General features: G+C 56.1%; 1 protein-coding gene across 2 annotated transcripts; it reads left to right on the top strand.

Annotated features, from left to right (window-relative positions):
* The first annotated feature begins 3090 nt into the window (after nucleotides 1-3090).
* On the top strand, nucleotides 3091-15146 carry ABCB9 (ATP binding cassette subfamily B member 9). Of its 2 annotated transcripts, none has more exons than XM_054288969.1 (12): nucleotides 3091-3167; nucleotides 4603-5293; nucleotides 5601-5715; nucleotides 6168-6298; nucleotides 7341-7546; nucleotides 7942-8139; nucleotides 9675-9803; nucleotides 10914-11102; nucleotides 11635-11808; nucleotides 13207-13366; nucleotides 13459-13595; nucleotides 14655-15146. In XM_054288969.1, exons 2-12 carry the CDS (start codon nucleotides 4681-4683, stop codon nucleotides 15006-15008), a joined length of 2406 nt encoding a protein of 801 aa, XP_054144944.1. In that variant the 5' UTR covers nucleotides 3091-3167; nucleotides 4603-4680; the 3' UTR covers nucleotides 15009-15146. The 2 variants fall into 2 exon arrangements, with proteins under 2 accessions (XP_054144944.1, XP_054144945.1); XM_054288970.1 differs by having other exon boundaries at nucleotides 3107-3167; nucleotides 4606-5293.
* The last annotated feature ends 337 nt before the right edge of the window (nucleotides 15147-15483 follow it).

Here is a 15483-nt window from a genome sequence, read left to right as displayed (position 1 = left end):
GCAGAACGTGGTGAAGGAGATTGTAAGTCTTGTGGTGCCTTGAAATCATTTTGCAGCTAAGTCCAAGCCTGGCCTGAGAGGAGGGGTGGCACCTCAGTGTGTGCCAAGGGCAGCAGGAGCACAGCTGGACCCTCTGGGCCAGCAGCACAGGGGAGCTGCTGGTGGGGCTGCTCAGAGGTGGGTGATGAAGTAGAAGGGACTGACTTGCCCCATCAGGCTAATGAGAGCTGTGTCCCAGCCTGCCCAGCTCCCTGCCTTGTAATCTACATCCCAAATCAGCCAAGGGAGTCCCTCCCTAGGCAGGGACAGGAAGCCTTCAGGGAGATGCTGTGTAACTGCAAAGGTTTAAAGTAGCCCTGTTCCAAAATGAGAGGTTTGGGCTCCCATGAGGAGTAGTGGCCCAGTGGGCAGGGAGATGGGCTTGGAGAGCAAAGTCAGCATGCAGCTCCTGAGTCTCTGACATGCTGGGTGACCTTGGGCAGCTCATTTTGTCTCTCTAGTCCTTGGTTCCCTCACTTGAAAAATTACCTCAGTGTCCCCTGTGAAGTGCTTGGTGAACTGTGTGCCAAAAAACCACAGACAAGGCTCAAGTGCTTTGTTTGCTCAGTCATTTCTTACACTCAGGGTTGTGTGGTTCTCTCTGATCTCACCTGGACTGTGGTGGTTCTTGCCAGGGAACGACAGAGGGAATATGGGACAGGAGGGAGGAGGGCCTGGGAACAGGAAATGTAGGATCTGATCTCTTTGGCAGCTCAGGTTCACTAGCTCAGCTCCCCTTTTGTGAAATGGAGCTGCAGATCCTGGCACAGGGCACTGAGAGCTCTGTCCTGTCCCTGAGGGAGCCTCTGCTGTTGGGATCTCTCCTGCATCCAGGCAGGGATTGGGGCTGCAATTAACAGGAGGTGAGAAAGCTTCCCTGGGCTCTAGATCCCCTTCTGCCCTCTGCTGACTGGCAGCTCTGAGTGGAATTGCAGTTTCACGTTGCAAGGTCTCCTGCTGGTTTGGGTGGTGAGAACAAGGCTGGGAAGTCCCTGCTGGGTCCCTCCCTTGCCCCAGGTGCATCCAGCTGTGACACTGCCAGCTCTCACTCACTCTGAGCCTCTCTTACGAGGAGAGACCGTGGGAGCTGGGCCTGCTCAGTCTGGAGTAGACTGAGAAGGATCTCATCAACCCACAGAAATTTCTCTGAGGGGTGTCAGATCATTGTGCCAGGCTCTTCTCAGTGGTGCCCAGTGACAGGATGAGGAGGAGTGGCCATAAACTAAACCACAAGAAGTTCCACCTCAACATGAGGAAGAGCTTCTCTCCATTAAGGTGGCAGAGCCCTGGAGCTGCCCAGGGAGGCCGTGGATTGTCCCTCTGTGGAGACATTCCAAACCCACCTGGATGTTCCTGTGTCACCTGCTCCAGGTGACCCTCCCTGGACATGGGGTTGGCCTGGATGATCTCCAGAGCTAAGGATTCCAACCCTAAGGATTCTGAGGTTCTGGGATTCACTGAGCTTGTGCCAGGGCTGAGCTGGTTGCTGAGGGACCCCTGGCAGCCCAACCCCTCCGTTCTCCTGGCAGGTGATCTCCAACATGAGCACGGCCTGCAGGCGCGAGCGCAAGGGCGTGAAAAGGAAAACGCGGGGCCTGCCCTCTCTGGCCTTCAAGGTGGAAGACAACGTGTTTGGGGGCAGCCCTGCCAGCTCCCTGAAGAAGCTGAAGAAGGGGCAGTTTGTGTCGTTCCAGATCGAGACCGTGCTGCCCCCTGAGCAGAGCGTGACCGGCGGGAAGAAGCCCAGTTAACCCTGGGCGTGCCGGGGTCCTGCGGCGCGGGGACAGCAGCGACTGTCCCAGGGTTTGTGGCCTGGCTGTGTGGGAGTGCAGGGTGCAGACGTGCCTGCTCTGTCCTGGGAGAGAGGAAGGGGAAGGTTCAGACAAGGGGGTCTGTTCAGTCCCTTCCTGGTGCGGGTTTGCCCTTGGATCGTCCCTCGGAGCGAGGGAGGTGGCACCGTCCTGGCAGGGAGAGGCTCGGTCCTGCCAAAAAGCTCCACCTCGACTTGGGAGTTGCCCTTTGGGAGGGACTGGGTGCAGAGCAAAGCCCAGGAGTGATCTGGGTGCAGGTGGAAGAGAAGCAGAAGCCAGACCTGGCTTAGCCACGGACAATGTTTCCTGCAGCTTAGAGGTGTCCCTGCTGTGAGCCTGAGCCAGGAATAGTCACTCCAGGTCTGACTGTGCTCCTGGTGGATGTGGGAAGGGCTTGAAGTGAGAGATTTTTTTTTTGTTTTTAATGGTTTGTTTTAAGCACTTATTAGCAGAAATAAAATCAACAACAGAATGTGGTATTTTTGGTTTTGGTTATCTAGGCAGAGAAAAATGAATTTGTCTTTTGTAACGTTATCATTCTGTTCTCTCCAGAAATGGTGCAAACCCCAGCAATCCTGACATCTGTGCCTGTGCTAGTGAGGGTCACGGGTGTTTTTAAGCCCAGCACTCCAAGAACACCTGGAAATTTTGGGATAATGACACTGCCCCTCTGTCACCTGTATAGCTCACCTGGATGCATGGGTACTGTCCAGGGAAGAGCCTGAGCCCTTTCATTCCTTAAGAGTTGGAGTGGGAGGTGAAGGGGAAAATAATTTACAAGCTGGGATTTCTTGAAAGTGGATTCCTCTGTGTTAGGGGTCAATTAAACCCTTGTCAAGTCCCTCTTGAGGGGTTAATTAAACCCACCGAGCCCCTGTTTAAAGATTAACTTAAAATATTATTTCGAGCTCTTTTCCCGGTTGCTTTTGAGCCAACTCCTGTGTTGTATTTTCCCTCTCTACTGCAGAAATGACATGGTATAACCAATAAAATAATTTTAAAATTTTAAAAACCTGTGTATTTGGGGAGGATAAAAAAACCTCCTGAGGCGGGGAAAACTCCGGGGCTGCCTTTGCCGCGTCGGGGCGGGCTTTACCGGGGCGGGGCGGAGCGGGGCCACCGGGGACCCCCAAATTCGGGGTTCGGGGGGGGGTCTCCGGTGCCGCTGCTCGGTCCGGCCGTGGGCGGGGCCGGGCGCGCGCCGCAGGAGAGGGCGGGGGCGGGGCTACGGCGGAGCCACGCCCAGCACCGACCTTGTTCCCGGGACGCGCCGCCGCTCGGAGCGCGCTGATCCCGCCGATCCCCGAGCTGCCGCCGGTAAGAGCCGTCCGGGCGGGCCGGGGCTGAGCTGCTCGGGAGGGGGAGCCGTGCGTGGGGGTCCGGCCGGGCTATGGCGGGCTCGGCCCTTCCCGGGTGTCTCCCCCGCCTCGGGACGTTCTCCTGCGCGGGGAAGGCGGGATGCGAGTGGGGACCTTGGGCGGCTCCAGCTCGGGGCTGGGGACGCTGCTGCGGGTGGTGGGGAGCTGCGATGGCTGCCGCCTCCTCCTCCTTCTCCTCCTCCGTGGGCCGGATCCGCGCAGCTTTGCAGCGGATGGCAGCAGCGAGCACCCTGGGAAGCGTGTGCTGCTCCTCCCTGGCACCGCTGCTCTGCTTTGCGTCCATCCCTCCTTCCCCACCCACCCCTTAAATCCCCGTGCTTCCCCACATTGCAGCCTCTGCCCTGTTTTCCTACACGTTTTAGCTTTTTATCCCATTTACCCGACCACCGAGCGGCTCTCGCCCAAGGGCACAGCTTGTCCGGTGCCAGGGCTGCCCTTGGTCCCTTGGTTCGGTTTTGGGGCGCTGCGGTCGCGCAGGCCGGAGTGTGGCGGACACATGGCTCCCTTAGCGCGGTGCCTCCTGCACTGTGCACCGTCACCAGCTGCTGAGCCAGCACAAATTTCGGGATCGGGCACCTCCCTCTTGCCAACGCGTGGCTCCTCAGGGCACGGCACCGGCGCAGGTGAGCGGCTCGGAGCAGGTCGGGCTTTGCGCCCTTTGCCGGCTCCGTTCGGAGCCTGGCCCGCCATCGCAGACCGGGCGGCAGCGAGAGCAGCGTCCCGCCCGCCCGGAGCCTTCCTGTCCCGCGGGACGCAGCCCTGGAATTCCAATCCCTTTTTAATTTCCTCTCGGGATTTTTGTTGTGTCATTGAACTGCGCGCTGGCTGCACAGCGGGTTCAGTGCTACCCCGAATTAATATCCAGGAGGGCTGGGGACAGTAAGGTGTGGCAAGCTGCGGTACATATGGTTTAGTCTTATTTTGATGGGCGGGATCCGTTGTAGAGCTGAGCTGCTCCCCTGTCTGCGTTCCTACAGTTTTGGCTGCTTGGTTTCAGCTTTGTCCTGGGAAAGGTGGGCAGGGACTCTGGGATCATGACTGTCCAAGTTTAACACCTCCACGGCTCCGTAGCACGGGACATGTGGCTGCACGGATGTGATGGCAGCCACCACAGCCAGATTCCCATCGGGATTGCCAGATTTCTGCTTTGGGATTCAGGATGGGTGAAGGCATCTGGAGGAGAGTTTGTCTTCCTTTGTGCTGCTCATCTAATGAAATACCGTGTGCGGCAGGAGAGGGGAGGGAGGTGCAGATAGTGTGTCTGGGGTCAGGATGGGTTGGTGGGGAGCTGGCACGGTTGTCCCCCCATGTCCTTTCCTTTCCCTGCCTCCTCTCTGAGGTAAATAACCTCGTCCCCCTCTCTCACCCCGCAGCAGAGGCCGCCATGAGCCCGTCCTTGCTGTGTTAGGGCTGCCCCTCCCCACGTCAGTGACCCCAGCCCCACGGTGACGATGCGGGCCTGGAAGGCGGTGGCCAGCACGCTGGCGCTCAGCGGGGCCGATGTCGTGGTCACCACGCTGCTCTACACGCACGGCCAGGGCGGCCGGAACGTCCTGCAGGACCTGCGGCACTTCAACATCTTCAACTCGCTGCTGGACATCTGGGGGGGCTGCCTGTACCGCAGCTGCGTGCTGCTGGGCGCCGCCATCGGCGTGGCCACCAACACGGCCTACGGGCCCCGGCGCCTCCGGGCCTCGCGCACCTTCATCGCTGTCGTCTGCCTCCTCATGGGCATCTACATGATGGTCAAGCTGCTGCTCTACTCGGAGGTGCGGAAGACCATCAGGGACCCCTGGTTCTGGGGGCTCTTTGCCTGGACCTACGTGGCGCTGGCGGCCACCTTCGGGCTGTGGCAGCTGCTGGCCTGCGTCACCTCGTCCCGCGAGGCGCTGGGGCCCAGCTCCGAGTCCCGCGCCGAGGTGGAGGAGAGCTGTGATGGGGGCACCCCGAGGGACAAGAGGGAGGAGGCAGCAGGTCCCACCATCCATAAACTGCTGTCCTACACCAAGCCAGATGCCTTCTTCCTGGGCATCGCCTCCTTCTTCCTCCTGGTGGCCGCCCTGGGTGAGTGAAGGGACCAGGCAGGCCGTGGTGTGCTCCCATCCCCACCAGGAGGGATGGAGGAGCCTCGGTGATGGGGCATGGAAGCACCCTAGGATTGCTTTTTTGGGGGTGCTGGGTGGCACATGCTGCATGGGGTGGGTGAAAAATGCAATGGGGCAACACCAAATGCAATTGGGGATAAAATATTCTGGGAGTGCAATGTCCCCATTGTGTGATGGCCGAGTATCTCTGGGGTGGGGATGTCCACAGGCTGTCAAAGTTGGGAAGCAGTGGGGCTGAACCCCCATGTCCTGTGCTTGTCCTGCAGGAGAGACCTTCCTGCCCTATTACACGGGGCTGGCCATCGATGGCATCGTGGTGCAGAAGAGCATGGATCGCTTCTCCACAGCAGTGCTGGTCATGTCGCTGCTCGCCATTGGAAGGTAATGCAGGGGCTGGATCTGGCCCTGGCAAGGAGTTTGGGGTTCTCCCACAGGAGCTCGTGGCGATGGTGGGCACAGGCACCCACTGCACCGGTTTGCTGCCAGGCCCCAGGGATGTGCTGTGAATTCTCTGAGCAGAGAGGCCGTGGCTGGCAGTCATGAGGCCTTTGTGTGGCCCTTCATGTCCATCTGCTGGAGGTGAGGGAGCAGGAATGGACACAGGGAATGGGTTCCCTGGGCAGTGCTGTTCCAGCAGTGCTGCGTTCCTTCCCAAAACTTGTGCCTACCATGGTTAGGACCAGCCACCACTGTGCTGGTGGCACCCAGGAGAGGTGTGGGCTGGTGATAAGTGGTGTCAGCACTGCCCAGGCCCTTGGCCAGGCGTGGGGGTGTTGGTGTGGCTGAGAGGGTTTCGTGTCCATGGCTCTATAACGTTTCTTATCTGCAATTAGCTCATTTGCCGCAGGTATCCGGGGCGGCGTTTTTACGCTCATCTTTGCCCGCCTGAACATCCGCCTTCGGAACTGCCTCTTCAGGTCCCTGGTGTCTCAGGAGATGAGTTTTTTTGATGAGAATCGCACAGGTTGGTTCCCCTCTCCCCTGGATTTGCTCTAACCCCTCTATCCCATCCCAGATTTTTTCCCCGTGGCTTGCTCTACTGTCATACAGCAGACTGGGGGGCAGCCAGAGGCGGCACCCACTGCTCGTGGTTAGAAATAGAGGCAGAAAGTTCTTCCCTTTCTGTTGCCTCCCACCGTGGGGATGTCCCATTGCCACCCATCAGCCTGGCACCCAGAAGTCCCATCCCCAAAGCTCCCATTTCCTTCCTCCCATCAGTGCCTATTGGTGGGCTGCTCTCCAGCTCTGCTCCTGTCCCTGACACCTCGGATGTGTGAGGTTTGCTGGGTGTGCTTGTTGCTGTCCCTGCTTCCAGTTCAGTCCTGTCCCAGTCCCAGGCCGTGTGTGCCACTCTGGTGTAACTTGCACACATTTAATTTTGTCTCAGTGGTATTTTTAGCTTTGAGGCTGTTGCTGTATTTAGCAGTCACTGCACAGTGCCTTGGTAGCTGAGGGCAGCAGAGATGTTACTGGAAGTGGGATATGGGTAACCCTGGACTTGCACTAAAGCTTGGGAATTCAGCTGGACTCAAACACAGGCCAAGGATTCAGGAGCTCAGTGTGGTGTTTGCTGGCTGTAACACTCAGCTCCACCAAAAGGCACCGCCAGAGCTTCATCCCTCAGTAGCTGTCCCATGTCCTCAGGTCCCTCGGGCCAGCTCCAGGCTGTGGACTGTGTGTGGCCTGTGGGCTGCCCTCCAGCACAGGATGCTGCCACAGTCCCCTTTGCTGTCCTACAGCCACCCTTGGTGACCCAGGGATGTAGCTTGTGCCTGCAGGTGCCACCTCCTGCTCCTCGTGCATGCAGCAATCCGAGCTCCTCCGTTTTGCTTTGCATCCGCAGCGGTGGAGAGTTGCCCCCCTCCCACGCCACCCCGCAGACCCCCAGCTGGTTGGATGGGCAGCTCCATCTGGCCCCTGGCATGGGATGTGGGACACGGTTAGGCAGTGACCTGCAGTGGTGACACGTCCCTGCTCTCCCCTTTCCTGACCCCTCGTTGCTGCAGGGGACGTCATCTCCCGCCTGACGTCGGACACGACCATCGTGAGCGACCTGGTCTCCCAGAACATCAACATCTTCCTGCGCAACGTGGTCAAGGCCACGGGCGTCATCTTCTTCATGTTCAGCCTCTCCTGGAAGCTCTCCCTGGTCACCTTCATGGGCTTCCCCATCATCATGCTGGTGTCTGATGTCTATGGGAAGTACTATCAGGTAGGCAGGAGCAGCTGGCATTGCCACAGTGCTGGGCTGGTCCCCTTGTGAAGCCATCAAGGAGCTTGTGGGTGGCCTTGGAACCAGTGGGAGTGGTGCTGGAATGTTTTGCTGCCAGCAGTGGGGGCAGGAAGGTGACATTAAACCTGTGAGGGCAGACAGGTGTAGCCTGGGCTCTTACCTTGCTTCCTGTTCAGGAGTGGAAGCATCTCATGTCTGATAGAAGAGGTGGCTGGGCTGTGGAATGTCCTGTATGCATCTGCCTGTCCTTGTGCCATCTCTCCTCTCTGTTTGGAGTCACTGGTGGGGTCCCAGAGCCTGGGGCGAGTGGGAAGATGTGCCATGGGCAGCCTGGCACCCACTGAACTCCCTCTGCCTCCCCCTGCTCCCTGCAGAAGCTCTCCAAGGATGTGCAGAGTGCTCTGGCCAAGGCCAACAACACGGCTGAGGAGACCATCTCGGCCATGAAGACCGTCCGCAGCTTCGCCAACGAGGAGACGGAGGCCAACGTGTACTGGCAGAAGCTGCAGCAGGTGTACAAGCTCAACAAGCGGGAGGCCATGGCTTACACCTACTATGTCTGGTCCAGTGGGGTAGGTGGTGACCCTGGGGCTCCATGCATGGGGCTGGGATGGGCAGGGGGGTCTCTCCATATCCCAAAGCACACGTGGTTCTCCTCTGCTCCCAGGGAACTCTGCTTTCTGCTGCCGGTGATCCCCAGACTCTCGATCTTTTGTTATTTTTATCCATCAAAATGGATGGATAAAAATACCCTCCAAGGCGGCGTTGTGTCGTTCCATGGAGCTGCCTCTTTTCCCTGCTTCCATTTCAGATGGGGCAATAATTGACAGGAGCTGGAGGTCGTGGAGCAGCCCGTGGCTGCGTGGTGCTGCAGTGCCTGCCTGTGCCAGGGCTCCGGCTGCGAACAGCCGCGGCGTTGGTTGAGCTTCTGCTCAGCAACGGAGATCTTCTGTGTGTGGGTGGTGGCAGGGGGAGGCTGCTGGGCTCTGGCTTTGGGCTTTTTTATTATTTCCCCCCCCCCTGCAAAATGCTTTTTCATCGTTTAACACCAGATGGTTTGGGATTTCTCCAGGGCAAAACCCTCACGCGAGGCTGCCCTTGTCTCTGCGCGTTCAGGGATTGAGGCAGTCGCTGGTGAAGGGTGTGTGAGTTACGGTGCCTTCATGCACTGTGAGGGACTTCATGGCTTCCCAAGTCTGGAAACAAAATGGGAGCATTATTCGCATGCTTTCTGGGCTCCCAGGTGAAGCTGGAGCATGAGCTGGGTTGACACTGATCCTGACAAATCTGAGAAGGCAAAAGCCCTCAAAAACCGCTCCTGCAGGGCTCACGTAGAAAGAAGGCAATGGATACAGCTCAACCCTGGTAGGGTCTTGGAGGGAACGCAGGAGCTTAAGGTCAGATCATGGCAGAGCTATAGAGGAGGCATTTTTTCCTCCTGTATTTTTGTCTGTGTGAATTTACAACCTCTTCTGGTCCCACAGGGCACTGCTTTTTGGAGCACCTGGGCAGCATGGAACAAAACCAGCTGAATAAAAGGGGCTGGTATTTTTGTCACATCAGGGCTGATCTGTCTCCTTTCTGGAGTAGGTGGTACCCCCCCACAGACTTCAGGTGACAGCTAGGGTTATGCTTCAGGGACTTGTACAGGCAAGGAAGATATTCTGCATTAATTCCTGGCTTGATTTTGTGTTCTAAATTAAAATGTGTCACACTCGTATAGCGGAAAGTTTATTTTAGTGGTGAGGTGACTGCATGCCTTGGATAATTTGAACATAGATTATTATGCTTGAAGATCTCAGTCCAAGAGAGTTCATGAGATGCTCTGTTATTTCAGATAAATTCTGCCTCCTTGGCTGCTGTCCCTCGGGACTTGTTTTGTTGAAAGATATCTGCCCAGCTCCTTAAATCAGCCCATGTACTTGAGTTGTTTTTCTCATTTCCCTGCTCGCTCCTAGGGCTGTCAGCTGCTCTGTCAGAGATCCTCAGCTCAGGGCTCAAAGAATAAATGTCAGCACATGAAGTTTGGGCTGTTGTGTGAATAATGACAAATGCACCAAAATATCAGTTTGTCCTTGCTGATTCTGGGGTGTTTTCTTGCTTTCAGCTGACCCTGCTGGTGGTCCAGGTCAGCATCCTTTACTATGGAGGGCACCTCGTGATCTCTGGGCAAATGACGAGTGGAAACCTGATATCCTTCATCATTTATGAGTTTGTCCTGGGGGACTGCATGGAGGTGAGTCAGTTTTAGCAGGGAATCCCAGAATGGGTTGGGTTGGAAGGCACCTTAAAGCCCATCTCATTCCAGCTCCCTGCCTGGGCAGGGACACCTTCCACACCTTCCCAGGCTGCTCCAAGGCTCATCCAACCCGGCCTTGGACACTTCCATGGGTGTGGAAGCTTCTCTGGGCATCCTGTGCCAGGGCCTCCCCATGCTCTGGGCTACCCCTTCTATCTCCCAGAAGGTCCCAGGGATAGATCCAGTGCTGACTTTCCCATGACTCATTTCTTTGGTGCTGTAGCAGATTCTCCCCTCTGCTCCCCATTCCTCCCCTGCTGTGGTCTCACAACCCTCGTGTTCCTGAAGCAGCTTGTCCCCCAAAAAGGCAGCTGGGAGCAGAGCGGTCAGGCTGGCCCTGCTGAAGGGCAGAGCCCTGGCTGCCTGCCAAGCACATTTCCTGGCCTGAAGAATGAAGGGATTACAAAGCTGCCTGTTAAATTTCAGGCTTCATTAAAAACTTAATTATATTACTTTTTTTTTCCCTTTCCCAGGAATAGGCTGCAAGCTGCTGCATTGGCAGCACATTAGCAAGATGAGATTGTGGGTGGGATGGTAGAGCCCACCCAGGGCTGCCTTCCCCTTGCAGAGGCATAAACTTGGCTAATCCAGGCAGGAATGATCCAGTCGAGGTTTCCTCACAGCCAAGTGTGGTTTTGGTGGTGCTTCAGCCTCTGTGCAGGGGCAGAGCAGAGCTGGAGGCAGCTTGCCTGGCTCTCACCATCTGCTCAGATCACTGCAGACTCTGGTGGGGTTCCCAGGCTGTGGTTTTGGTGTGGATTCAGTTCGGTTTGAGGGGGGTTTCCCCCTCCTGTGGGAGGGCCAGTTACAGTACAAACTGTTCTGCAGCTCTGAGTTTAATATTGAAAAACACCCTTCCCCTGGGCTGTCCATGTATCCCTTCCACACCCAACAGAGGAGGGAGAGTTTTCCTTCCCTGTGTCCGATGCCTGCAGCCAGCATCAGGCGATGGGAGACTTGGGAATGCCTCAGCCATTCCCTTTGGAGTGGCACTGGCTGATTCCCCCATCTCCTGGCAGGGTCTCACCGCTGCCTCTTCCCTTGCAGTCCATCGGCTCCGTGTACAGCGGCCTCATGCAGGGCGTGGGAGCTGCTGAGAAGGTTTTTGAGTTCATTGACCGCCAGCCCACCATGGTGCACGACGGCTCCCTGGCCCCGGATCACGTGGAGGGCAAGGTGGAGTTCAGGAACGTCAGCTTCTCCTACCGCACTCGCTCTGCCACCCAGGTCCTCCAGGTGAGCCCTGTGGGCACTGCCAGCACCACGTGCTGCTGCTCCTTCCTGCCAGGAGCAAAGCCCAGCCATGGGGAGGTCAGCTGCCTGTCAGAGATGGGTACAGGCAGCCTCAGTGCTTGCTGGAAAACAGATTAAAAGGAGCAGCGGGTGTTTAGGGCCGGCCTTCCTTACAAGGAATGAGATTTATTAATAAAAGCCTTGTTCCCTGCTCAGGCATGAAACATGTCAGCATGGTACAGGGCTTCGTGCCAAGCTGCCTCAGACTGCTTCCGTGGGAGAGGGGCTGGGATCATGAGACAGGGGGAAGAGGCAAAGAGGTCAGTTTGCCTTTTAGAGGACCTGCTACATCAGCAGGCAAATCTGAAGCAATTTGGAGGCTTTTTGCTTCCTCAGAGCCAGGAGAAATGGCTGATGTGGCACATCACCAAGGCAGAGGGGCACTCTGGCCAGATTCTGGCTCCTTCTCTTGTGTAGTGCCCCAGGACGCTGAGAAAAGCCTGGACCTGAGCACGCTCTCCCATCCCTGTTGCAGGACGTGTCCTTCACCCTGCACCCTGGCAAAGTGACAGCGCTGGTGGGCCCTTCAGGGAGTGGGAAGAGCTCCTGTGTCAACATCCTGGAGAACTTCTACCCGCTGCAGGACGGGCAGGTGCTGCTGGATGGGCGTCCCATTAACATGTACGATCACAAGTACCTGCACTCCGTGGTACGAGCCACTGATACTGTATTCTGCTGGGGATACCTGAGCTCTGCTTGGCCCACCTGCCACCTGCAGGGCTCTGAGGGGATGCATGGCACTGCTGCACGTTGCTTTGGGTTTCATCTGGCAGAAATGTCCAGAAAGCTGGAGGCTGGAAGTGGCCCAAGAAATGAATTTGGATAATTTGTGGGGGCGGAAGGGAAGAAGGGGATGGAGGGTGGTTTCAAGGGGAAGGGGAAGCCTTCCAAAAACAGAACAAAAAACATCTTTTGTTTGGTATTTTTTGGCCAACACAGTAGAAATATGTTTTTGGCTGTTGGATTAATTATCATCTAAATTGGGTTTGGAAAAAGAGTTTTGTATTCCTCCAGCAATTTCTGCCTTAAGATCTTAGAGTAATTCTCAGCTAATGGGGAGTTAAACCTCTCAGGATCCTGGCAGCAGCTGGAGCACCAGAAGGGCTGGTGCTTTGCCTAGGAGAGGGGTCTGGGCCCCTCAGCTCTCATCTGTGTGTCAGCACAGATCAGCCTTCATCTCTGCAAGTAACTGCCTCCTTTGTTTGCCCCCAGAGCAAATGGCCTCAGCAGTCAGCAGGAAAACCTGAAAACAATTGATCAGAGAGAGGCTGGAAAGCCAAAGTCACTGTGACTAATTTACATTCCCTGCCCGTACAGAGTGAAAATCAAAGGCCAAGCAAATCTTTCAGTTTAGAAAGCCTGGTGTGGTGTTCAGGGCATGGGGAGAAATGAATTAAAATATGACCGTGTCTCCCTGGCTCTCTCCTGCACAATTCTGAGTACTAGTTTGAAAGGTTTGATTTATTCCAATATCAAGGGTTTGATAAAGCAGCTGGATGTGGCAGTGAACAGCCATGGCTGTTAGGCAGGACAGGGGGAGTGTTGCTAAGCAATTTGGAATTGCAGCAGTTACCTCCCTAACTTGCTCATTTGGTATTAAAAGATGCCAGAGGGCTCATTCACATGGCCCAAGTGTGACTACTGGGCTTGAAAGGAAAATCAGCAAGGGCCTGGGAGAGGATCTCTCCAGCTTGACTTATCCCAGCAACTGGTTTTCCATTCTGGGAAAAGCAAACAGTGATGGGAATAACAGACCTGGAGCAAAATCACAGCAGGCTTTAGGAGGGTGAAGCCCACCCCAGATGCCAACATCCCAGCATTGCATCAGGTTTCCTTCCAGCAGAAGGTGCCAACTGGGCACACTGATGTTGGCATCCTCACTGGAAGCTCACCTTCAGCACTTCTCTATCATAGTTAATGACATTTCTATATCTTGGAATATCTATATATCATATCTATATCTATAGCAGGAACAAATATCAATGGTCAGAGATATCATGCAGTGCATCTTCTGCTCTGAGCCCTGCTCTCCCTTTGCCTCCTGCAGATCTCCCTGGTGAGCCAGGAGCCCGTGCTGTTTGCCCGCTCCATTGCAGACAATATTTCCTATGGCTTGGCCTCAGCCTCCTTCGAGTCCGTGGTCCAGGCTGCCCAGAAGGCCAACGCCCACAACTTCATCACCGAGCTGCAGGACGGCTACCACACAGGTACCACCCACTGCTGCTGGGGCTGCCAGCTGCACGCCCTGCCAGCTCTGGGATTCCATTCTGACCCCTCCCTCTCTCCCTTGACCCAACAGAGGCAGGGGAAAAAGGAGCTCAGCTGTCAGGGGGGCAGAAGCAGAGGGTGGCCATTGCCAGGGCCCTGATCCGAGCCCCTCCCATCCTCATCCTGGACGAGGCCACGAGCGCGCTGGATGCGGAGAGCGAGCACGCGGTGAGTGCTCTGGTGCCCTGTGTTTGGGACAGAGAGGGCTGGGAGGGTGCCCTGGCTGCCTGGGACAAAGAGGGCTTGGAGGACAGACTGCAGCCTCAGTTTCCAGCCAGTGGACAAACTTATTCTTGATATGTGCCATCAGAGGGTTGAGTGAAGTGCTAATTCCGTAGCAGGCATTTTATTCTGAAAAGGAAATATTTCCATGCTTACAGCAGCCAATGCCTGACAAACCTGATGAGGTAGGGATCTTTGCTGATTTTTTTTTTTCAATGTGGAAGGTGTTAATTGGCATACAGACTCTGTGCAGCCTTTTAGGACAGGATACAGAGGAAGAGCCTATAAAATAGTGCTGCAGCAAGGAGAGTAGGAGTGACTGAGCTCAAATCCCAGCCAAGGCACAAAGGAAGTCACACTTGCAGGAAAAGCCTTGCGCATCCTATAAACTGGTTTATCTGTCTGGAAGTTTTGCAATTACACAGGGGAAAGGCTGTTCAAGGTTGGGATTTGAGGATGTGCCTCCAATCCCAGAGGACAAATCCTGCTGGGGCAGCACAAGTGTCTGACCTTGGAGCAGCTTGCTGCCTCACAGGCCCTCAGTCACGGGTGTGGTACCTGATGCCAGCCCAGGGCTGGTTTTGGCTACCCAGGGGTGTCAATGTGACATTTGCCTGATGGCCACCTGCCTGCCTTTAGACGTCAGTGCTATTGTCTCTTGACTGGAAAAAAACCTTCTCTTGCCTTACCTTGATATACTGAGGAAAAAATCCTGCTTTACTCAGCAGCTGCTTTCACCAGATATTGGCTTCCTGCAGTCTCTGCCAGCACCACGTGGCCTCCAAATTTGGGGCCCAGCTGTAACAAGTCCCCATCTTGCAAGACCAGACCTGTGCTCGTAGCTCACCTGGCTGGACTGAGATGATCTTTGGGCTGGACATGCTGGTGCTGGCAGTGCTGCAGGGAGCAGAGCAGAACCCATCCCCTGTGCAGAGCTCTCTGGCCAGAGCCCACAAAGCTGCTGCTGTCCCAGCGGCTGGGCACTAACGCCTTTTCTCCCCGCAGATTCAGCAGGCGATTTACGGCGACTTGCAGAACCACACGGTGCTTGTCATAGCTCACAGGCTGAGCACTGTGGAGAGGGCACACAACATCATTGTGCTGGACAAGGGCCGCGTGGTGCAGCAGGGCTCGCACAAGGAGCTGATGGAAGAAGGAGGCCTTTATTCCAAGCTGGTGCAGAGACAGATCCTGGGGCTGGAGGGGGGCGGCACGGACAGTGGCCAGCCCGCAGCCCGGGGGGACGCGGCCAAGGCGCCCGGGGGGCTGGAGGAGGAGTTCAGGATAGACCATTCCCATTCCCTGCCGGCCGCCGCCACGGCACAGGACGATTTCACCAACGCTGCCGCGCCCAAGTGAGGGCGGCCGGCGCTCGGACGCTCCCTGGGATGGATGGAGGTGGCAGAAAGAACAGCTGGGATATGGAGGTGGCAGAACGGCGCCGCTGGCTCGCCCCACGTCACACACCCTGCACACCCAAACACACACCATAGAGCTTCCTGCAGGACGCCTGCCAGCCGGCAAAGCAGGGATTCACTCGAGGGAATCCTTAGCAATTCTCAGCATTTCTACTGGGTTTCTTTTCTTACTTCCAGTAACTCCTCTCGACTGGGACTTTTCTCCCATCGATCTGCATGTGTAACTGCTATTAACTGTAATGGATGTCAAATGCATGCGTGGAGTGGGGGGACGGTTGAAAACCCCTCCAGGAATTTCAGGGGGTGGCTTTTGTGGCTGGATAGAAAAACTGACTGTAAAGCAAGGTCCTGCTCCCTCTGTCAGTCTATGGGGCTAATCCAAAGTTGGCTGAAGCCTGTAGGGAGTTCCCTTTGGC

Source organism: Melozone crissalis, unplaced genomic scaffold (assembly GCF_028551555.1).
Source record: "Melozone crissalis strain CALT ecotype California unplaced genomic scaffold, PUWL_Pcris_2 ptg000063l_1, whole genome shotgun sequence".
Lineage (NCBI taxonomy): Eukaryota > Metazoa > Chordata > Aves > Passeriformes > Passerellidae > Melozone > Melozone crissalis.
This window is presented reverse-complemented; position numbering and strand designations above follow the sequence as displayed.

Bases quoted from the DNA above. Each gene is read 5' to 3' on its own strand.
- ABCB9 (XM_054288969.1), top strand. From the start codon at position 4,681: ATGCGGGCCTGGAAGGCGGTGGCCAGCACGCTGGCGCTCAGCGGGGCC. The intron at 5,294-5,600 runs GTGAGTGAAGGG...CTTGTCCTGCAG, and splicing joins CCTCCTGGTGGCCGCCCTGG to GAGAGACCTTCCTGCCCTAT. The intron at 11,103-11,634 runs GTGAGCCCTGTG...TCCCTGTTGCAG, and splicing joins CTGCCACCCAGGTCCTCCAG to GACGTGTCCTTCACCCTGCA.